General features: G+C 46.8%; 1 protein-coding gene across 2 annotated transcripts in view; it reads right to left on the minus strand.

Moving 5' to 3' along the window:
- The window catches only part of HSPG2 (heparan sulfate proteoglycan 2), a 151,106-nt gene that overhangs the window by 24,955 nt on the left and 101,995 nt on the right, over nt 1–24,156 (minus strand). For both annotated transcript variants that reach the window (XM_070759428.1, XM_070759427.1), the window contains exons 51-71: nt 23,426–23,564; nt 21,900–22,042; nt 21,672–21,807; nt 20,219–20,370; nt 18,362–18,491; nt 18,130–18,281; nt 16,716–16,857; nt 15,785–15,939; nt 15,547–15,682; nt 12,308–12,459; nt 11,410–11,548; nt 11,157–11,308; nt 10,307–10,445; nt 10,057–10,208; nt 9,093–9,231; nt 8,871–9,011; nt 8,628–8,762; nt 7,772–7,953; nt 5,689–5,881; nt 5,374–5,553; nt 1,451–1,711 (exon numbers count right to left, since the gene is read on the minus strand). In XM_070759428.1, coding sequence (XP_070615529.1) covers nt 1,451–1,711; nt 5,374–5,553; nt 5,689–5,881; nt 7,772–7,953; nt 8,628–8,762; nt 8,871–9,011; nt 9,093–9,231; nt 10,057–10,208; nt 10,307–10,445; nt 11,157–11,308; nt 11,410–11,548; nt 12,308–12,459; nt 15,547–15,682; nt 15,785–15,939; nt 16,716–16,857; nt 18,130–18,281; nt 18,362–18,491; nt 20,219–20,370; nt 21,672–21,807; nt 21,900–22,042; nt 23,426–23,564 — 3,250 coding nt within the window. The remainder of the gene's footprint in view (nt 1–1,450; nt 1,712–5,373; nt 5,554–5,688; nt 5,882–7,771; nt 7,954–8,627; nt 8,763–8,870; nt 9,012–9,092; nt 9,232–10,056; nt 10,209–10,306; nt 10,446–11,156; nt 11,309–11,409; nt 11,549–12,307; nt 12,460–15,546; nt 15,683–15,784; nt 15,940–16,715; nt 16,858–18,129; nt 18,282–18,361; nt 18,492–20,218; nt 20,371–21,671; nt 21,808–21,899; nt 22,043–23,425; nt 23,565–24,156) is intronic.

Genomic DNA, 24,156 nt, shown 5'->3' on the forward strand with positions numbered 1-24,156 from the left:
TTTTTAATCTCCTAATTCAAGAGGGTTAAGGGTTATTAGGCAGAAGTTGTAAAATAGAAAAATAGAGATTTAAGATTACTTATATAAATTATGATTATTGTTTCTTTTTCAAAAGTATTTAACAAATATTTTAAAAAGGGATATGTAATAGAGTATGTATATAGTTAGAACCGTTATGTAGATTGCTACACATTCATCCAATTTTCTTTTTAAACTTTTTTGTTTTGTCTTATGTGTTGTGTGTATTTATGTATTTAAATAATTTAAAAAAATTTTTTTAAAGGGTTATTGGGCAGGAACAAGCCCCACCCCCACCCCTTCTGGCCACCCCTTTGGCTGAACCTCCCATCTGGAACAGTGGTTGGATTTGTTAAAAAGTGACTTATGGCTCAGGGCTAGATTATTTACGGGACGTCTCCTGCCACAAACCTCCAAGAGACCAATTAGAGCACACAAAGATGGCCTCCTCCAGGTCCCGTCAGCTAAACAATGCAGGTTGGCGAGATCGCGGGGGAGGGCCTTCTCTGTTGCTGCCCCGACTTTATGGAATTAATTCCTCCCCCTGAAGTCCATACAGCCCCCACCCTGCTGGCTTTTCGTAAGGCCACAAAGACCTGGCTTTACCGGCAGGCCTGGGGGGCCTAAATCAACCACTAGCTTATCTATGTATATGAATTGGTATGAATGACTAGCATGTGTGTTGTTGAACTGTTTTTTAAGTTTTAATTAGGATTTTAGAAATTGCTTGTTTTTTTCCTTGACTTCTTTTTATTATTTATTGTAATTTTATATTATTGTGAGCCGCCCTGAGTCCTTCAGGATTGGGCGGCATAGAAGTCTAAATAAATAAACAAATAGATAAATAAATAAATAGATAAATAAATAGATAGATAAATAAATAGATATATAACTATATATATACACCAGGGTGATTCGACACAAAAATATGTAGCCCTTCCCTGGTGCAGAGCTGAAGGGATTGAATACTGTATCCTAGAGGTTAATTCTCTGCCTTACTAGGCAAAGGTTGCAGGTTCAAGTCCCAGTGTAAGGGTATGGCTAGCTGATGAGGCCAAAATAAGGCCGAAATACATCTATCCTAGTCTCCCTTAATTTTCAAATTCAGCAAAAAAACATGTCACACACACACACACACACACATTTATAAATAGATAAATAAATAAATAAATAAATAGATAAACAGATAGATAGATAGATAGATAGATAGATAGATAGATAGATAGATAGATAGATAGATAGATGACCATTTTTCACACATGACTGGTCAAAAATTCCAAGGTTTCACAAAGCGCCCCTCGACGTAAGTGGCATCGAGTTGGCCACGCCTACGCAGTCACATGACCACCTAGCCACGCGTATCCAGCAGGCCAGCAGGACTGAGAACCGTCTGTCAACCTATTTGAATCCCACCGCTGAGATGCCCACTCACCTTGCACGTAGATCTGGGCCAAAGCTTCAGCAGAGCCCACCCGGTTGCTGACGTGACAGCGGTAGGTGCCTGTATCTTGATGCTCGGCGGGGCTGAACTGCAAGACGCCCTCTCGCACCTCAGCCCGTCCAGGGAGACTGCCGTTCACCTTGGTCCACTGGTAACGCAGGGGGGGCGTGCCGTGGGCCAAGCACTGCAGCTGCACCGCATCGCCCTTCTGCACCAATAATCGGTTGGGAAGACTGGTGGCGTAGGGTGGTACTGGGCAGAGAGAGAGAGAGAGAGAGAGAAAGCGGGGAGAAAAGAGTTTGGTGCAGGCAAACTCCCGGAGCTTCCCGGGTAAGGCACTGAACTTTTGTTTCATGGTGTTGGCCAGTCTGTGAGTGCCAGGGGTCCCTGGGGGAGAGGGGATGTCACCTCATCACCTCGAGGTTCAACTACTGAAATGCTCTCTACATGGGGCTACCTTTGAAGAGTGTTTGGAAACTTCAAATCATCCAAAATGCAGCCGCACGAGCGGTTATGGACCTTCCAAGGCATACCCATATTTCTTTAGCACTCCACAGACTGCATTGGCTACCGATTGGTTTCCAGACGCGATTCAAAGTGTTGGTTATGACCTATAAAGCCCTACATGGTATCAGACCTGATTACCTGCGGGACCACCTTCTGCCGCATGAGTCCCAGCGTCCGGTTAGGTCCCACAGAGTCGGCCTTCTCTAGGTCCCGTCAACTAGACAATGTCACTTGGTGGGACCTAGGGGAAGAGCCTTCTCTGTGGGGGCCCAGCCCTCTGGAGTCAGCTCCCCCCGGAGATTCACACTGTCCCCACCCTCCTCACCTTCTGTAAACCTATCTGTGCTGCCAGGCTTGGGGCCATTAGATCCTAACTCCGTAGCCGACAAGTGTAGTATGTCTTGCTGTGTGAATGGGAATGAATGGTTTTAAATGTTATTAGAGCTTTTAAAGTTTTTTAATGATACAGTGAACCCTCGAGTTTCGCGTCCTCAAGGATCGCGAAAGGGCTATTTCGCTAGTTTGCAACCCGGAAGTAAACTCCACCATCTGCGCATGCGTGCCCTTCCACGCATGCGTAGATGGTGGAGTTTCCCCGCCGGGCAGAGGCTTCCCTGGGTCTTCCCCCTCTTGCCCCGGTAAGACCCCAGCGGCGGTGGGCTGGAGCGCGAGCTTGGGGCACCCTAGCTCCGCTTCCCAGCTGGGAAGCGGAGCCGGCAACAGCGTGGGCGGGCGGGCGGCGCGCGCGAGCTTGGGGCAGCCTAGCTCCGCTCCCCAGCTGGGAAGCGGATCTAGGGAGTCCCCACCGCGCGCGCGTTGCTGGGGAAAGCGCGCGCGCTTGGGAACATCCCAGCTTCGCTACCCAGCTGGGTAGCGGATCTAGGGAGTCCCCACCCCGCGCGCGTTGCTGGGGAAAGCGCGCGCGCTTGGGAACATCCCAGCTTCGCTACCCAGCTGGGTAGCGGATCTAGGGAGTCCCCACCCCGCGCGCGTTGCTGGGGAAAGCGCGCGCGCTTGGGAACATCCCAGCTTCGCTACCCAGCTTGGGATGTTCCCAAGCGCGCGCGCTTTCCCCAGCAACGCGCGGGCGGTGGGGACTCCCTAGATCCGCTACCCAGCTGGGTAGCGAACCTGGGATGTTCCCAAGCGCGCGCGCTTTCCCCAGCAACGCGCGCGGGGTGGGGACTCCCTAGATCCGCTACCCAGCTGGGTAGCGAAGCTGGGATGTTCCCAAGCGCGCGCGCTTTCCCCAGCAACGCGCGCGCGGTGGGGACTCCCTAGATCCGCTTCTCAGCTGGGGAGCGGAGCTGCGATGTTCCCAAGCGAGCGGGCACCCAGGGAAGCCGTTGCGCGAGCAACGGGGTGGGCAGGCGAAGGGCGGGCGGCAGTAGAAGCAAAAACACCATCTGCGCACGCGCAGATGGTGTTTTTACTTCCGCACCGCTACTTCGCTAAAAATCGATCATCGCGTGGGGTCCTGGAACGGAACCCTCGCGATGATCGAGGGTTCACTGTATTAAAAAACTTCGCGAATAACCTATACCACGGTTTTTCAAAAAATATTAATTAAAAAATACTTTGCGGTTTTTTTCCCATACCACGGTTTTTCCCACCCAATGATGTCATATGTCATCACCAAACTAATAATTTTTGCAAAAAAATACAAACAAACAAAATTATTGTTAATAAATAATTATGTTTATAAATATCAGGATCACTAAGTGTCTTATTCAATGGTGAGTACCAGTAATAATGGTGAGTAAATGGTTGTTAAGGGAATGGGAAATGGTAATTTAGGGGTTTAAAGTGTTAAGGGAAGGCTTGTGATACTGTCCATAGCCAAAAATGGTGTATTTACTTCCACATCTCTACTTCGCGGAAATTCGACTTTCGCGGGCGGTCTCGGAACGCATCTCCCGCAGAAATCGAGGGAACACTGTATATATATATATTATATTGTTTTGATATGTTGTGAGCCGTCCTGAGTCTTTGGAGAGGAGTGGTGTACAAATCCAATCAATCACTCAATCAATCAAACAATCAATTTTCTTTTGCCATCTCCCTCTCAACCCTTACTTACGGGACTGTCTCCTGCCTCACATATCCCAGCGGCCGCTCAGATCTCACAGAGCCGGTCTTCTCCAGGTCCTGTGAGCCAAGCATTGTCACTTGGTGGGGCCTTGGGGAAGGGCCTTCTCTGTGGCGGCTCCGGTCCTTTGGAATCAATTCCCCCCAGAGATCTGCATCGCCCCCAGTCTCCTGGCTTTTCGAAAGGTTTTAAAAATGCACCTTTGCTGGCAGGCTTGGGGCTGTGAGCATTGGAATCCTGCTCCCAATTATGATTGTGATTGGGATGAGCTTGGATGAATGGGCTTAAATGTTTGGAATTTTAAGATTTGGGTTTTATGGCTGGGGTTCCTCCACGTCCAGTGAACTAAACAATGCAAGTTATGGGCCCGGGAGGAAGAGCCTTCTCTGTGGCTGCCCCAATGTTATGGAACCAACAAAAGACTCTGAAAACCTGGCTTTGGGGCCAGGCCTGGGGGCCATGAATGTAACCTCCTATCACGCCCCGACTGCAACTGTTCTGTATATTTTGGGATTCAATTGGATAAGTTTTGGATAAGGTTTATTATAGTTTTTTAAATGTTCTTATTACTAATTATTTGACTTGTTCATTGTATGTACTATTTATTGTTGCAAGCCACCCTGAATCCCACTGGGCGGCATAGCAGTCAAGTAAATTAAAGTATAATATAATAATAATAATAATAATAATAATTTATTAGATTTGTATGCCGCCCCTCTCCGAGGACTCAGAGCGGCTCACAACAGGACAATACACAATATACAAATCCAATAGTTAAAAACAATTAAAAAAACCCTTATAAAAATAATCATACAACTCAAACAAACCAACATAAATTATAATAGCTAAGGGGTATATTAATTTCCCCATGCCTGGTGACATAGATGAGTTTTCAGGCGTTTACGAAAGGCAAGGAGGGTGGGGGCTGTCCTAATCTCCAGGGGGAGTTGATTCCAGAGGGCCAGGGCCGCCACAGAGAAGGCTCTTCCCCTGGGCCCCACCAGACAACATTGCTTAGTCGACGGGACCCGGAGAAGGCCAACTCTATGGGACCTGACCAGTCACTGGGATTCGTGCGGCAGAAGGCGGTCCCGGAGGTATTTTGGTCCGATGCCATGTATTTTGTTTGGATTTTTATCTTGTAAGCCGCCCCGAGTCCCCTGGAGGATGGCGGCCTAGAAATTTGAATGAATGAATGAGTGAATGAATGAATAAAATAATAAAATGAAATGAAATGAAATAATCCCATGGGTGTCCAGGGAGCATCACAGCATCCCTGCATTAGCCCCATCCCTCCTCGTCCTTCTGGCACACTCACTCTCCACGTCCAGCACCACGAAGGCTTCAGTGAACCCCGCAGAGTTGCTGGCATTGCAGATGTACTGGCCCGAGTCCTGCTGGGCCACCCGGGGGATGATGAGGGTGTCGTTCACCACCTGATGCTGCCACGGCAAGGGAGCCCGCAACTTGGACCAGTGGATGGTGGGAGTTGGGTCACCTGTCGAATTCCAGCAAAAGGAAGCAGCGGTAAGCACAACCGGTCAGCAACCCAGGTACCCTTGGCACAGGGGACCCCAAGATGGGGACCAGTCAGGGCCAAATAACACCCCCCCCTCTTTATACAAACACACACCTGTGGCAGAGCAATGGAGCTGAGCCGTCTGTCCCGCTTGCACTGTCTGGGTCGGAGTCACATGGATGTTGGGGACGCCTCTGTGGCCGTGCACCGCCTCCACGCTCACGTCCACCTGTGCCTCTGTGGTGCCCACGGAGTTCTGGGCCATACACACGTATGTGCCGGCATCTCCCAGCTTTGCGGAGGAGATCTGGGGAAGGAGAGGAGTCCACACCTGGCACCCTCAGTCTGATTCCCACTTGAACGGAGGAATCAAGGTCCCCTTTGTTAGTAATATGTTGGGTTTGGCAATATATAAAAAAGCTAACAATGAATGCTTGTATGTATTGAAGCACTATAGCTTTAAGGGTTAGTGTTGCAGGTTGCCACAAGGGGGAGCCAGAAACATGATTCTTTCTCTCTGTTATTTCTCAGACAAAATAAACAAACACAGACACTTATACAACACTCAAATAAAAGAAATGAAATATATATATATATATATATATATATATATATATATATATATATATATAATTTCTCATTATTAAATGTTTAGCAGAAAGAAAAGAGAGAAGAAAAAGAAGGGGAAAAAAGAAAAAAAAAGAAAAAGAAAAAAGAAAAGGTCAACTGTTATGTTGATTACGATTATTACACATAATCATAAGTAGTTCCGTATTTCTTTCCTGTGCTCTTTATTGCAAAAATAATTGTGAAAATAATTGCATCTTTCTCTCTGTTTGGTATTGCTGATTCATTGTGATTGCTGTAGTAAGAACTGTGTGTTCGATGATAGTTTATGTACAGTATTTGTAAGTTGAAGTAATAAGACTAGTGCTATTGTTAATGTGTTAAAAAATATTGACTGATTTAACTGTGTATGACTGGACTTGACTACGCTATTTGCTAAAGTAAATACAGTGGTATCTCTACTTACAAACTTAATTCATTCCGTGACCATTTTCTTAAGTAGAAAAGTTTGTAAGAAGAAGCAATTTTTCCCACAGAAAGCAATGTAAAAGCAAATAATGCATGCAATTGGGGAAACCACAGGGAGGGTGGAGGCCTTGTTTACTCCAAGGAGATTCCTAGAGAGGCCCCACGGTGGCTTCTCCCTGCCTTTTTTGGCCCTGTTTCCTACCCGGAGATTCCTAGAGAGGCCCCACAGAGGCTTCTCCCTGCCTTTTCCGGCCCTGTTTCCTCCCAGGAGATTCCTAGAGAGGCCCACGGAGGCTTCTTCCTGCCTTTTCTGGTTACAGTTTCGGGGGCTCAGGTTTGGAAGTGGAAAATGGTTCTTGAGAAGAGGCAAAACAATTTGAACACCCGGTTCTTATGTAGGAAAGTTTGTAAGTAGAGGCCTTTGTAGGTAGAGGTACCACTGTACTAATTTTATACACTTTAATGTACAGTGGTACCTCTACCTAAAAAATCCAGAGGTTTCCAACCTTGGCAACTTTATGAGGTGTGGACTTCAAGATTATGGACTGTGTGGAAATGAATAGACTTACAATGAAAATAAAAGATTAAGAACGAGTCTTTAATCTTTAATTTTCATTGTCAGTCTATTCATTTTTATAGAGTTTTATAAAATTTTGGGGGAAATTTTATGAGTGGATTGAAAATAAAAATGGGTAAAATAGTTAATGTAAATTTAATGTAAAAGAGATAAAGGGATGAGAAATAGGAATGAGAGAACCTGGTTGACAAAAAGAGAAAAGGAGGGTGACATATACTTACGTAAATGTCTGACATATATTTAAATGTAAACTAGAATAGGTTTGAAATGCAATTTAAGATTTAAGAAATGATTATCAGAATTGAAAAATTAAGAACAATTGATCTGTCACTTTTTAGATTAAAATTAGCTACTTAAGTCATATTTCTAGTTTCTTTTATATATAAAGTTTTTTTTCTTTTCTAATTTTTTTTCTTAGATACACTGAATTAGTGATTAGTGATTTGAAATGTGATTTAGGATATTGTATTAATCTTCATATAAGAGACTTTATGAGCATATTCATTGAATGTATGCATGTTTTCAAGGTGGAGAAAGATGAAAAAAAAATTTCCCGCAAGAAAATTAAAAAAGACCTCCACCCACCTGCAGCACAGCTCGGCTCTCCAAGGGCAGCATCCTCTGGTTCTCCAGCTTCTTCCAGACTCCCAGCTTGGTCCAGCGCACCACAGCCCGAGGATCCCCAGACGCCAGGCAATCCACGCTGATGGACTTGCCCACTTTGAGCTGCAGGGGTCCCTTCGGCACCACCGAAACGGTAGGCAGCCCTAGGAGGAGAAGGGCACCTAAGAGTTCACCCTGGGCTTTTGGCAGACTCTCCACCCTGGTGTTCCTTAATTAATTTTAATTTAATTTATTAGATTTATAGACTGCCCAACTCTGGGTGGCTTCTGAGTCCAACTCCTCCTGAGTCCAACTTGAGTCTCGTCCAGAAGAGAACGAAAGGGGTCCTTGCCTTTAGTGGGTTGTAAATCCTGTTGCTACCAGTTCCCTCGTGCCAGCGCGCATGACACTTTTGCTCATGCACAGTGTCAGAGTTATTTTGAATCCCTGATTTTTTAACATTTTAATACATTTTTTTCTTCCCTGATTAATTCCATTTTCCCCCTAATTCCCTGATAATTCTGATATTTCCCAAACTGCCGATTTCACTGAAAATTCCCTGATTTTCCTGTTTTCCAGGTTTTATTATTATTATTAGTAGTATTTATTATTATTTATTAGATTTGTATGCTGCTCGGGGTGGCTGGACACCCTGTTACTGTACTTGTAATATTACTTCAAGTTTATATTACTTGACAGGCTGAAGCGTCCCAGGTGGGTAGATGGGTGGAGCCTCCCACGGCCGCTTCCGGTTCACCAAGCCAGGCCGAACTGATAGCAACCCACAGCTGGTTTTTGCCCTTGCTGTCCTAGAGAGACCCTCAACATTGCCCCTTACCTTGGACCAGGACGTTGACTAGGCTATTGGCAATACCAAACTGGTTGGAGACCACACATCGGTAGGCCCCGTGGTTTTCTGGACGAGCATTGGAGATGGTGATCGCAGAGCCGTTAGGGCTGATCCTCACATTATCTGCGGAAGGGATAGGAGGAATTACCAGGAGGGGGGGGCTCCCCAGAATCAGCTCCCCACCACAAACCATCTGGCCCTGCTGCTCACCTGGCAGCCCCCAAACCTCACCTAGCAGCTGGTTGTTGGGAAACTTCCAGGTGATCTCGAGAGGCGGGCTGCCTTTGTGGACGTGGCACCTGAAGGAGACCTCTTCCCCTCCGCGCACAACCACGCTGTGGGGCTCGATGGAGATGATGGGGCTTTGCAGACCTGCCGGGAGACCGGTGTGAACCCCGGAGTCCGAACGTCCCCCACACACCCCCTCTCGTCCCTGTCGAATGCCAGACGTACGGGAAGTAGGACTGGTGTTGGCCACGACAGAGACTATGAAGGACGCCTCTTGTGGGACGCTGCCTCCGCTCACACGGCAGATGTATTCGCCAGAGTCGGCGGGGGTGAGTCGAACCAGTCGCAGGTGGGCATTGGAGACCTGTGGGGGCCAGGCAGGAAGAGGAAAAGCATTGCAAATTTATGATTTCCCCACCTGAAGCCCCCTCTGTTCTGCATGGATGGGTCAGCGATCAGAAATAAAAGCCATACACGCTTTCAGAAATTGATCATAGTAAAAGTATTTTGCTTAAAAACAAGTTCAGGCAAAAAACTGGTTAACTCTAAGGAATTTCACACTGGCAGCATTCCTGGCTAATGAGCCGGAAGTAAGAAAGCCTGGGCTGTGAGCCAGAGTCATTAATCTCAGTCCTTGAAGTGATTCTGGCAGATTGACCAAAACTTACGATTCAGTAAAACTTTGTAGAACGCAAAACTGGCATGGATAAAAAGTCTCTGGAAGCAGAAAGTTCTCTCAGCTTTGATTCACCAATTGCCATGATTACAAACGTTGTTCACCACACACACACTTCCTCTCAGACTGTCCCTTATATACAGACAAGGTGTGGCCAAGTGTCCCTTAGAGCTATTAATGCCAATACCCCATTCTTTTCAGATATTCTTGTCTGGACATAAATGTTCTGACTCTGGCGTCTAACATGGGCTCCTCCTCTATTTCATCATCTTCCTCTGACTCAATACCATAACTGGGGGTGCTATTTCTCTGGTTGACCCTCAGTTTCTAACTCTTCCTCACTCTCACTCTCAGACTCAAGTGGCAAGAACACTGGCCTAGGATACCAATACACATCCATCTCCTGGTCATTGAAATCCGTGACCAGCTGAGCCAGACGTGGACCACTCAGAACACACTCTTCTGTCAACGAGACTCCCTTCTTTCCACCATGGTGGACAGGTTTGCCCGTACCTGGTGACCTGCAGGCAGCTGACCCTCTCGCCGATACCAGGCGAATGTGGCTTGGGGCTGGCCTGGAGCAACACATGACAGATCCAGGGTCTCCCCTTCAAGGGCAGAGGAGGAGGAAGCCTCGATCCTCAGAGCTGGGGCAGCCCCTGATGCTGGACAAAAGAGAGAGAGGACACCTTGAATGAGCCAGGCCTGTCCTCCAGCAGGCCTGTGTGGCTGAGAGATGGAGAGGGGAGCAGAGGAGTCTTACGGCGAGAGGGGCCTTCGCTGTCCTGGATGGTGACCACCAACACCGCCTCCTGGATGGCGTTGGGGCTACTGACGCGGCAGATGTACTCGCCGGAGTGGGCAGAGGAGACCTGTGGGATGCGGAGGCGAGTGCCCAAGACCTGCCAAGGAGAGGTAAGTTAGCTACTCGCCGCAACACTGCCCCCATCAGTATTTGGCTCTCCTGCTGGCCCTATTTCCCCAGAAAGGAGCTAGGAAGGGAGAAAGGATAACTGAAGGGCTGCCCACCGCCAGTGCTACTGGTTTTCGGAGAGGGGCGGCATATAAATCCAATAAATGAAATGAAATGAGCGTGTGGGCGCACCCCCCCGCGTGAGATTTGGTTTCTGCAGAAAAGCCAAATCTTGTGTGGATGCATGCGAGAGCGAGATTTCACTGATTTTCACAGACATTTTTGCTTCCGCGCTTGCTTGTGCGAGTGTCTTCACGCAAGGTTTGGCTTTGGGCACATGCGCAGAACCCAAATTTCACACAAGGGCGCGCAGATGCGCATGCATCCCCAAATTTACTACCACTCTATAGAGTGGCCCTCACCGGGAGCAGCCCATCACTGGAAAGGATCGAGGATCGCCATCGGAGGAGATATTTAGCCAGTTCTATCAGGTTCAGACGAACCGGTAGTGGCAACTGCAGGAGGCTCCACCCACCCGCCCGGACGTTATTGATATTTTCGAGGCTCTGTGCAGGTCCGGAAGGCCGCGCGCATGTGTGGAGCTCCACATTTGTGAACCAATCAGGAAGGTAAGTGAATGCCAACCGTGATCTCCACCCTCGCCCAAATGAGGCGGAGAAGAAGGGTCTTTCCCTTCTACCTGGTGGTTGGGTGGGAGAGGTCCTCCTCTTTTGGACCAGCTGACTTTGGGGTGGGCCTGGCCAGCCACGAGGCAGTTCAGCTCCAAGGTCTGCCCCTCGACGAGGGAAGAGGAAGAGGATTCAATCCGAACCGGCGGGATCACCCCAGAGTCTGCAGAGGATGAAGGGTTGTATTGCAACTCCACGGCCCACCTCCCCATTTCCCGTCCTCCCCTTTCCCCTCCACGTGCCACAAGCTTCCCAGGCACCTACTGGGTGGCCCGCCTGAGCTGCCTGGAATGGACACAATGATGGACGTCTCCAGTCGGCTCGTGCCTTCGTTCACGTAGCAGACGTACTCGCCCGAATCGGCCACAGAAACTTGCGAGATCCGGAGGTGGGTTCCAAAAATCTGTGAAGAAAAAAAAAAGCAGACAATCAAGAGCTGATTTCTTTTACCAACTGGAGCCATTTCCCCCCCCCAACCCTCCTTGGATTTCCCAAAGCCTTGATGTGAAGACCCGGTGGGAGAATCCAAATCAAACTCCACGTTCCTTCTGTTTCTGAAGATCTTACTGTTTATTGAATAGACAGCATGGCAATATAGAAGTAAATCTCTGAGGTTCCCAAACACCAGTTCATAGAATTAAACAATAATTTCCTCATCCAAACCCCACAATCACTCACGTTGCCCTGACTTAGTTATGGGAACTGTCTGTTTCAACTGTTATGATGTCCTTGAGAAGGTTTCTCACAGTCCTCAGCGGAACTGTAAAGGCTTCATGTCTCCCTAACCCATTCCTAAGCAACACTTCCCTCACCACTCTAATGCTAAGTTGAAATGAAGAGGCACATAGCTGCCAAAGTTTCATCCTCCACACTCAGTTTCCACTTCTTAAACCCCCTAATATTACACCAAGGTATTTCAGGAGATCCCTCATCACAAGAGCAACAAATGCACAACACACATTCTGAAAAATGTCTGGCTAATCCAGTTTGCCCACAATCCCAACTCCGCTTCTGTTAGTACTCTGTCCAAATGGTTGGGTTGGTTATATACAAACAAGCCAACAATGTATGGTTGTATGGATTGATGTAATGTAGCTTTAAAATGTATGCTATGTTCTGATTGGCTGTACTATTGCAAGTTGCCATAAGAGGGAGATATTACCTGACTGTGGACGGGCAGGGCGCCCTCGCGCTTGTACCACATCACCCTGGCTTGGGATCGACCGGCCACCAGGCAGTTCAGGTCCAAGGTCTGCCCCTCGGTGATGACTGCAGAGGAGGTTTCAATCCTGATCGGGGGAGTGACGCCCACAGCTGCAAGAGCCAGGGGGAAGGAGAAAACAGGGATCCGGTAACGATTTGAAGCATGATCATGCTGCTTTCAATTTTACTGCTTCTCAGCTTTATTTATTTATTGGACTTGTATGTCACCCCTCTCCGTGGCTTGCCAACAAACTTGCCATCGTATGCAAACTTGCCACTTGTATGCCGTAACTCTCCGTAGTTTGCCAACAAACTATGGGAGGGGAGGGAAGGGGGAAATGAAATGTGGATTGTAACTGTTCTGGTTTCATGCTAATTCAGATTGGAATAAATGACTGCCACATGCCTTATTTTGTAAAAACACAGCAAAGCTTCTCTTTATTTTTCTTCACTCTTCATTAAAACAACTGCTATTGTGCAGTGCCATTCATTCTTATTTCCCTCTTAAGCAGTTAGGCAGATTATCTCAGTAGTTATTTGAATGCATTCCACAAGTCATTCTAAAATTTATGAGCTAATCAGTGCTAGCGAAGAGCCATAAAACAGGTTATAAATCACACTAGCTTACGTGCCGGAGTCTTGGTATGACAAAATTGACACAATCAGCTTCTCTTCCTCTTCCTCACTCTCTAAGAGTCTAAAATCTCCTCCTCTTACTTCTTCTAATCATCTCTGGTGGTGTCTGAAGCGGGAATTAACCCATCTCCAATCCTTCCCATTTGATTCACCTGAACTCATGTGTATGTCATGATCTTCGTCTCCTTCACTAACATTCCCATCTGTTTCTAAATCAGGTAAACTGACAAGCTCTAAATCACTCTCCACCTCCGAATCCGAGCATTATTGCTGTGAGCCGCCTCGTATCTACGGAGAGGGGCAGCATACAAATCTAATAAACAAACAAACAAACAAACAAACAAGCAAACAAACAAACAAATTCATTCATTCCATTCATTCATTCATTCATTCATTCCATTCATTCATTCATTCATTCATTCATTCATTCATTCATTCATTCATTCATTCATTCCTCAGGCTAAAAGGGAGTATGCACAACTGTAACTTTCAGGCATTCAGCTGTGAGAACCAAGGACACTTCAGCAGGTGTGTGCCAGACCTTCCAGACATCCTCTCATAACAATATTTGTGATGCTTCATTGGACAATGTGACCTGCACTAATTGGAGGGAGGGAGGAATCTACACTTTAATAACAGTGAACTCTGGGGGGGATTAGCCAGAGCTGGTTTTGCTTTCATTCTGTGTCGAAATAATGATGTACGCAATAAAGTTTTGCATTAAAGAGATTGGATTGTCTCGATGGCGCTTGCTGGGTTGGGGTCGTCAGTTGGAACCTGGATGTCAGGCCGAAGCCATCATGTGGAGTTAGAGACTTTGGCCTGCCACAGTAGCACAATATTAGAGCCAAGGTGGTGCAGCAGGTACAGTGTAGTACTGCAGGCCACTAAAGCTGACTGCTAAATCTGCAGGTCAGCGGTTCAAATCTCATCACTGGCTCAAGGTTGACTCAGCCTTCCATCCTTCGAGGTGGGTAAAATGAGGACCCGGATTGTGAGGGCAACATGCTGGCTCTGTTAAAAAGTGCTATTGCTAACATGTTGTAAGCTGCCCTAAGGAGAAAGGCGTCATAAAAAAAAATAAAAAAAATTAGGTGAATTTGGAGGGGTAGTTGAATGAGAGGGAATGAGAGTTTCTAGCCACATTGGGAAGAAGAATCTGAACTCCAAATACGAACTGAATAATCAAATTATCACAGATAATCCCCACTCGGTGAAAGACCTGGAGAGGGGCAGCATACAAATCCAATAAATAAATAAATAAATAAATAAATAAATAAATAAATAAATAAATAAATAAATAAATAAATAAATAAATAAATAAATAAATAAATACTAATAACAAAAGATTTAAGTGCCAAAGCCCACTGCAACAACATAGCCAAGAAGGCTTCAAGAGTTGTAAACCTAATCCTACGTAGCTTCTGCTCTGGCAATCTCACACTACTTACCAGAGCTTACAAAACTTTCGCCAGACCCATCCTCGAATACAGCTCATCTGTTTGGAACCCATATCGCATCTCAGACATTAACACCCTTGAAAATGTCCAAAGATACTTCACCAGAAGAGCCCTTCACTCCTCCACTTGAAATAGAATACCCTATGAGACTAGACTTTCAATCCTGGGCCTAGAAAGTTTAGAACTAAGACGCCTTAAACAAGATCTAAGTATTGCCCACAAGATCATATGCTGCAACGTCCTGGCTATCGGCGACTACTTCAGCTTCAACCACAACAACACAAGAGCACACAACAGATTTAAACTTAATATTAACCGCTCCAAACTTGACTGTAAAAAATATGACTTCAGTAACTGAGTTGTCGAAGCGTGGAACTCATTACCGGACTCCATAGTGTCATCCCCAAACCCCCAACACTTTACCCTTAGATTATCTACGGTTGACCTATCCAGATTCCTAAGAGGTAAGTAAGGGGCGAGTACAAGTGCACTAGAGTGCCTTCCGTCCCCTATCCTATTGCTCTCCTATATCTCCTATACCTTTCTTCTATTCCTATATCTCTTCTTCTATTCTTTCATTGATATGTTCTATTCCTATATCTTCTTTTCTATTATTTCTTAGATATATTTTACTATGAGTATCTCCTCTATAACCTTCATCATGTATTTTACTATGTGTATATAGATATATACCCACTAAAACCCTCATTGTGTATTGGACAAAATAAATAAATAAAAATAAATAAATAAAAAGAATACAAATTCCTTTCTTAGAGCCCAAGGTTATCTTTTGTTCTGCATCAACAGAAGAAAAGAGGAAGTTGGTGGAATCCCTGCACTCGGACTGATCCTCATGATGAACTTGTGGGTGTGGGGCTGTGGGATGAACCTTAACCTGGGTGGGGCACTGTATCGGAATGGCAGTAGCGTGACCAACATGGCTCCGATAATAAATTGAAACCTTAAGTGATAGAATTGGACTGGAATCTGATTTATTTCTCAGATGCTATTTGGTGCGTTGACACTTGACAGATCCACTTCAATGAGAGAGGAGCAGGCAATCACACCCTCCAGTCCAGCCCCTGTGGGGAGGGGGACTTACAGTAGGAGCCTGTTTCGCCCTTGATGGTCACCACCAGTGAGGCCTCATGAACGGACGAGCCGTGGCTCACACGGCAGACGTATTCCCCAGAGTCAGCTGGTGAAGCCTGTGGGATGCGCAGGAGGAAGCCCGAGACCTGAGGAGAAACGAGTCAGGGGTGAACCCTCCAGGCACTGGCCTCTTCCTCGCAGCCCCTGGAGAGAAACCCTTCCTTAGCGAGCCCCACGCATGCGCACACCTGGTGTCCTGCAGGAAGAGCCCCTCCTCGCTTATACCAGGTGACTCTCGGCTGAGGTACAGAGGCGGCCACGATGCATTTCAGGTCTATGGTGTGGCCTTCAGAAGGCGAGGTGGAAGAAGACTCGATCCGTACGGGGGGGATCACTCCGGCGGCTGCCATGGTAACGAGAAGAACGGTCAGGGCCATTGCCAAATGCTCCCACCCTCATCCATCCAGGGAGAAGCCCCACAATTGCTGCCTTTCCTCCTCCCACGTAACCCTTGGGCAGGGGTAGGCAAAGTTGGCTGTTCTATGACATGAGGACTTCAACTCCCAGAATTCCTGAGCTAGCATGACTGGCTCAGGAATTCTGGGAGTTGAGGTCCACAAGTCATAGAAGAGCCAACTTTGCCTACTCCTGCTCTTGGGGGAGGCAGAGAAGCAGAAAGCTTCCAGTGTTCCAGGGTTGGTCCTTGACTTCCGACCACAGTTGAGGCCAGAAATTTAGGTGGCCAAGCGAGATTGTTTGCGGAGTTTTGCCCCACTTTATGACTTTTCTCACCATGCCGGTTAACGGAATCGCGGCAGCTGTTAAACCAGGTTATGCCGTTGCTAAACAAATCAGGCTGCCTCCTGGGTTTTGTGCGTCGGGAGGTTGCGAAAAAGAGGATTCATGTAAAATTCACAGGACACTGCGACCGTCATAAATACGAACCAGTTGCCAAGCAATCTGAATGTAAATCCCAAGAATACTGCAACGGTCGTTAACGGTGACAAATGACCATAAAGTCTCTTTTTTCAGTGCTGCCATTAACGTCGAACGGTCGCTGAGTGGACTTTTGTAAGCCAAGAACTGCCTCTATTCCCTCCCTTCGTTTCTTCATGCTGCCAACCTTTGCGCCAACCCTCCCGGTTCAACCTCCCTTATTTGAGGTAAGGGTGTTCTTACGGAAATTAGAGCTGGCGTCCTGCTGCTGGACAGTGACCAAGACGGAGGTTTCCTGGCTGGCGGCATTGGAGCTGACCCGGCAAACGTACTCTCCAGAGTCGGCTGGAGAGATCTTGACCAGTCGCAGGCGAGTTCCCAAGGCCTAAAAGAGGATGGCATCCTTATCAGAATGCCCTTAAATCAACCTCATTTTGCTGACTATGATGTATGGATTGTGTTAGTACTATGTACATAACTAGTTGGGTTTGGCAATATATAATATAAACCAACAATGGATGCTTACATGTTTTAAAACATTATTGCTTTAAGAGGTAGTGCTGCAGAGAGCCACAAGAGGGAGCCATAAGCATGGTTCTGCTACACTCTGCTATTGACTACTATTTCTGTTTTGTCTATGTGACTATGCTGTAGTGGAAACTGTGTTGAAATGATGGTTTATGTATTTGTAAGCTGAACAAGTATGCTTATAGTAATGTAGATGTATTGACTGATTTAACTGTGTATGACTAGGACTGGTATTGCACAGTCGGCCTGTGATGCGGACAATGACAAATTGAGCAGCATTATTATAAAATCAACTGTCTTCAATGGGGATTTTAACACTCTGACGATGTTAGTAGAGCACTAACGAAGATTTAGTTAATTTTAGTAGTTTTTAATAAATTTTAAACGTTCCAGAGATTGCAATGGCTGTTGCCTCTTCATTTATAAATATAAATATAAATACAGTGGTACCTCTACTTAAGAACGCCTCTACTTAAGAACTTTTCTAGATAAGAACCGGGTGTTCAAGATTTTTTTGCCTCTTCTTAAGAACCATTTTCTACTTAAGAACCCAAGGCCAGAAAAATTTCCCAGGAAATTTGAGAGCGGCATGAAGGCCTGGCGAGTTTCCTGCCATTCCCCCTGGGTTTCTTTCTCTCACACAGTGTATGGGAGGCAGCCTCGCGCCGGGTGTATGGGAGACACATGCTCCTTCTCGCCGCCTCAGAGTCCCTCTTTGGTTTTTTTTAAGCCTTAACATTTTGGATTCCCCTCACCCCACCTTCTTCCTTCGGCAGCGACTGTCCTCCTCCTCCTCCCATCCAAATTCTGAGCTTTTCTTTCTTTCCTAATGGGTTTGCGCGCATTATTTGCTTTTACATTGATTCCTATGGGGAAAATTGCTTCTACTTACAAACTTTTCTACTTAAGAACCTGGTCACGGAACGAATTAAGTTCTTAAGTAGAGGTACCACTATAGAGATATAGATATAAATATAAAATGAATAAATTGTGCCCAAGAGCCAATTTGGGGCACTTTGCAGGCAAGGAGATGCCTTCAGGATTGTAGCTTTTATCCCTCAAGTTCCTTCCAAGTAGCTTCAAAGGTGTTACTCAGTTGCACTTGTTTAAGGCTACATCCTGCCTGTACCTGGTGATGGGCTGGCAGGGCTTCACCCCGTCTGTACCAGGTAACCATGGCCTGCTCCAGGCGGGAAACCACACAGTCCAGTTCCAGTGTTTGTCCTTCAGCTATGATGGACGAGGAGGCCTCGATCTTCATCGGGGGAGCCACGCCAAAGGCTGGGGAGAGCAGAAGGGCGGGTTAGGATCCTACCAGCCCCCAGCAAGCCCGGCCTTCCTGTAAGGAACCCCACACCTACTGGAGGAGGAATGGGTGAGGGAGATGAGGATGGAAGCTTCTCGGGTGAGGGAATCTAGGTCGACGCGGCAGACGTATTCTCCCAGGTCAGCCGGGGTGATCCGGGCGATGCGCAGGTGGGAACCGGAGATCTGCGGGTTGAGGAGGAAGAGACGGTCGGCACACTAATGAAAGGGATGCCGTTAACCAGGGGTCCCCAATCTCCCAATCTGTGGACCAGCCACCAGGCATGTCAGAAACCAGGCCGTGCCAACAAGCAAAGTCCCATCCGCGGGATGCAGGCAAGCACACAAAACCACGTTCTCCCTTCAGCAGGGGTGAAATGCTCCCGGTTTGCTCGTGCCTGTTGGTTGTTGGAGAGCATTTCACGAAGGCAGCACAAGGCTTCGCCCACCCACTGCTATCTCTCTCTCTCTCTCTCACCTATATTATGACCTTACGGGACTGCCTCCTGCCGCATGAATCCCAGTGACCGGTTGGGTCCCACAGAGTTGGCCTTCTACAGGTCCCATCAACTGGGCAATGTCGCTTGGCGGGACCTAGGGGAAGAGCCTTCTCTGTGGGGGGCCCAACCCTCTGGAATCAGCTCCCCCCAGAGATTCGTACTGCCCTCACCCTCCTTGCATTGTAAGAGTCTGATGACTCATATATGCCGCCAGGCCTGGGGTCATTAGACACTACCCCCAGCCGATGAATGTATGGTGAGTTTGTTGATTGAATGGATATGAGTGTATTTTAATTGATTTTTCAGGTTTTTAGATTTTAATTTTAATTAATTAGATTCGATGAACATTGGGTTTTTTTATATGTTATAAGCTGCCCCAAGTCTTCGGAGAGGAGCGGCATATAAATCCAATTAATTAATTAATTGATTGATTAAATCTACCTACCTACCTACCTACCTACCTATCGGATTTATATGCCGCCCCTTTCTGGGGACTCGGAGCGGCTTACAACAAATACAAAACAATGCAACATCAAATCCAATTAATTTTAAAACAGTTAATCTAAAACTCCAATAGTGTTAAAATCAGCCATTTCCATTCACACAACAAACATACACTACATTAGTTTGGCCAGGAGGCTAGGGTCTAATGGCCCCAAGCCGGGTGATATAAATGAGTCTTGAGACTCATGCGGAAGGCGAGGAGGGTGAAGGCGGTACAGATCTCTGGAGGGAGCTGATTCAAGAGGGCCGGAGACCCACAGAGAAGGCTCTTCCCCCTAGGCCCTGCCAAGTGATATTGTCTAGTGGACGGGACCTGGAGAAGGTCGACTCTGTGGGACCTCATCAGTCACTGGGAATCATTGGGTTATTTTATTTTATTTTATATTTTATTTATCTTATTTTATTTTAATTTTTTAATTTAATTTAATTTAATTTATTTTATTTTATAGACTTCTATGCCGCCCTTCTCCTCAGACTCAGGATGGCTCACAAGAAAAAAATACAACATTTAGAAATATAATCTAAAAACATAATAAAACCCCGATATCTTAAAACCAGTCACTCACATTCATCTAATGATACATGTAGATTCATTTGTCGGCCGGGGCTAGATGTTAATCTTAGACCAGATATTAAACGTAAACTAGGTTAAACTTTGCGCATGCAGAATGAGTAAAACCCCCCAAATGGCGGCATCCGGGCAGGTGGGCGGAGCCTCACACTCCCTTCGTGACCAGCTTTCCAATGAGTGACAGCCACAAGCAAACCAGGAGCATTTCGCCCCTGTTCTCCGGTCCGTGGGAAAACCCCTCTCTACAGAACCGGTCCCTGGTGCCCAAAACGTTTGGAGGACGCTGCCGCAAACACCCTCCCAAGGAGATGTCTCTGGACTTCCAGGAGCTCCCATACCTGGTGGCCAGCTGGCAAGGATCCGCCTCGTTTGTACCACGTGATGGTGGCACTGGTTTGGCCGGCCACGACACAGTTCAAGTCCAAAGCTTGTCCTGGGACAAGGGAGGGGGACGAAGGCTTGATCCAGAGTGGAGGCGTAACTCCCGAGGCTGGAAAGACAGGAGGAAGGGACCAATAATCAGTTAACGGGCAGGTCTCCCCTCCTGCCGGCTCTTCCCTACAGGCTTCCATGGGCCTGATTCAAAGGAAAGAGCCGAACATCCCCTGGAAATTGTTGTGAGTGGTCCACGTCCGGCTCAGCTGGTCACGGATTTCTAGGACCAGGAGACAGTGGAATACTGGCATCGCAGGCCAGTGTTCTTGCCATCTGAGTCTGAGAGTGAGAGGGGAATTGGATACGGGGGAACCACCAGAGACTATAACCCCCAAGAAGGGTATTGTCTGAATCAGAGGACGATGAGGACTTTGAGGACCCTCTCCTAGAGCGAAGGTCAGAAGAATGAGAGCCAGGCATGAATATCTCTCTAGCAGGGGTTCTAGACGTTGAGTAGATCTATGGGACTTTTAGCCACACCTTGCCATTATATACTGCTCAAAAAAATAAAGGGAATCCTCAAATAACACACCCTAGATCTGAATGAATGAAATATTCTCATTGAATCCTTTGTTCTGTACAAAGTTGAATGTGTACAACAGCAGGTGAAATTGATTGTCAATCAGTGTGGCTTCCTAAGTGGACAGTTTGATTTCACAGAAGTCTGATTTACTTGGATTTGTATTGTGTTGTTTAAGTGTTCCCCTTATTTTTTTGAGCAGTGTATATAGGATAGGCCAGGGGTAGGCAAACCTGGCTCTTCTATGACCTGTGGACTTCAACTTCCAGAATTCCTGAGCCAATCATGTTAGCTCAGGAATTCTGGGAGTTGAAGTCCACGTGTTATAGAAGAGCCAAGTTTGCCTACCCCTGGGATAGGCTGATGGGAGAAGAGGTGGGGCAAGAAACGTTTATCATAGAGACAGTGCTTTGAGAGACTGTTCCCAATTTCCTGGATTTTAGGTTCCTGCTTTTACAGAAGTTGGTTAAACTCTGAAGAGTGAGTGAAGTGAGAAATACCAGACATACCTCATTAGTGAAGATTTATGACTCTAGCTGCCATGCATCCCAGAGTGTTTTTATGCTCTGTAGACGGAAATGCTGTCAGCCTGAAATGACTTAGAATTTACTTGTTTCTTGCTGGATTTTGTGTAAATAATAATCCTTTTGCTTCGATCAGATATTTCCAGCGTATGTGGGTTTGCTTTCCAATAATTAATCCGGCCAGATAGAACAGAAATGGACTTTTCCCTTGGGCCTGGCCTGCCTTCTTTGGCCCTTCCATCTCAAGGGCTAGAGGAGATGAAACGCACAGGTTCCAGATCCTAAGCTTTGGGACCTGAGCTTCTGACTCACTTTCGGAGTTGCTGTGCACAGTGACCACTTTGGAGGCCTCTTGAACCACGCTGCTGTCGCCGTCTGTCACCCGACACACGTATTCACCCGAATCCGCTGCCGTGGCTTTGAGAATCCTCAAATGGAGGCCGGAAATCTGAAGGCAGAAGGCGATTGAAAGACATGGTGAGGAGCCGCCAAAGGAAAGAGGTGCCCGCTCCAGCCAAGGGTTTCCCACCGTGCCCGTACCTTGCGATTAGCCGGGAGGGACCCTTCCCGCTTGTACCAAGTGACTCGGGGCTGCGAGAAGCCAGTGACCTGGCAGGTGAGGTCCAAGGACTGACCCTCAACGATGGAAGAGGAGGTGGAGTCGATCCGGACTGGTGATGACCCTGAGGAAGTCAGAAGATGGGTTAGCTCATCTTCTTCGGGTGGTGAAAACTCATGGGGAAGGCAAAAATGACCACTCCTGCCTCCTGGAGGTCCAATGGAGGCTGGAAATAGCCTGTTTCCTGACTTCCAGTGGGCGAAGTAGGCCCATTTTTCACCCTCTCCAGGCTCCAGAGGCTTTCCTAGAGGATGGGGAGGGTGAAAAGGCCCTCCCTGTTAGGACTCTATCCATATCTGTTGGGTTGGCAATATATTGGCTGCAGGTATTGCAAAATGCCACAAGAGGGAGATAGAGTTTACAGCTTATTTCTCTGAGTCACCCTCTCTGTTTTTTTTTTGGTCTGGCTACTCACTGTTACGTTTGCTCTGCATTTTCTCTGCAATCTCTCTGTATCGTAGTTATATATTGTAGCTAAAATGTCTTTAGGTTTGATAACTTTGCTCATTATAACAAAGACAACTGTTAAGAAAGACTATGTACAGTAGTACCCTTAGATACGAGCATAATTCGTTCCATAAGGGAGCTTGTATCTCGAGGCAACTTGTATTCTGGAACAAATAACATTTTTCCCCTCCGAGATAACCAAAAGCAAGGATTCTAACCAAAAGCAAGGATTCTTTCGCCACCTAGTGGACGCTCAGCTCGTATCCCGAATTTCAGCTCGGGAGTAGAACAGAAATGTCTCTCCCCTCCTAGCTCGTATCTGGAAATACTCGCATGTAGAGCAGCTCGTATCTAGAGGTACTACTGTACTTGGTAATATTTGGATTGTTATTCTGACTTATTATGTGTATGACTTTAGACTGTTTATCTGAACATGCTATTTCTCAAAGTAAACTTTAATTCGAGTTAATATATCTGTATGTGGCTGAGTAATTATTCACAACTAATCTCAATCTAAACGTTTCTGTGTGTGCACAACCTTGGTAAACAGATTACTCTGCTCATACATTAACACTCCCCCATCCCCCGGAGGCTCTTCAGAAGCCAAAAATCCCCTCCCAGAGCCTCCATGCGAGCCAAAAATCAGCTGGCCGGCGCACTGGAGCTGAACTAGGGCAACGGCTTGCATGCCAGCAGATATGGCTCCACGTATGACCTGTGGCACACATGAGTCTGAAAGGAGCTGGGAGGCTTATAAATTTAATAAATTACATTAGATTAAATTAGATTAGATTAAATTAAATCAAATTAAATGCCATAGGTAAGCCATCACTGGGTTAGCTTCTCCCGCCCACCAATTTCAGGGCTCCGTCCCCAAGCCAAATGGTTAGGTTAGGGTTAGGAGACAAAAAAAGGATGCCCCCAACATTGCCTTTTTGTGCCCCGCTTGGTGACTTCTTTCCCTCATCCCCACACCCAAAGGTGTGGTTTTGGGCCTTACCGTGGGATGGGGTGTGGTTCTGCTGGATGGTCACCTTGATGGAGGCTTCCTTCGGGCCGGCTCCGTTGCTGACTCGGCAGACGTATTCCCCGGAGTCAGCGGCCGAGACCTCCAAGATTCTCAGCAGGGACCCATAGATCTAGGGAAGAAGCAGCGTTTCAGTCTGCCATGACACCCATACACCGTGGGAGCCGTCCCCTCCCTTTTCTCTCAGTGTTTACTACAGGTAGGCCTTGATTTACAACCACAATAGAGCCCAAAATTTTTGTCGCTGAGTGAAACTTTGTGTCAGAGCCCCAAATAGCATCTGGGAAATAAATCAGATTCCAATCAAATTCTCTGATTCAAGGTTCGATATATTATCAGAGCCATGTTGGTCATGCCGTTGCCATCCCAATACTAACTTATTTCACCGACCTCCTTTTTATATCCATTGAAGCAGAACAAAAGATGACCTTGGATTCTAAGAAAGGAATTTGTTGTGGCTATTAACTTTCCCTCTCATGCAACCACCCCTCCCAGTTCCTCTAATACTATTCTACTGTGGCAGGCCAAAGTCTCTAACTCCACATGAAGGCTTTGGCCGGACACATTGCTAAAGTGATTTTGGGCTCCATTTTACGACTTTCCTGGCCGCCCTTCTCAAGTGAGGCGCCCACCTTTGTGAACTCAGGAACCCGGTTGTTAAGTGAATCTGGCTTCCTCGTTCCTCCTTGCGTGTCAGAAGGTTG

Source organism: Erythrolamprus reginae, chromosome 8, assembly GCF_031021105.1.
Source record: "Erythrolamprus reginae isolate rEryReg1 chromosome 8, rEryReg1.hap1, whole genome shotgun sequence".
In the NCBI taxonomy this organism is placed as follows: Eukaryota; Metazoa; Chordata; class Lepidosauria; order Squamata; family Dipsadidae; genus Erythrolamprus; species Erythrolamprus reginae.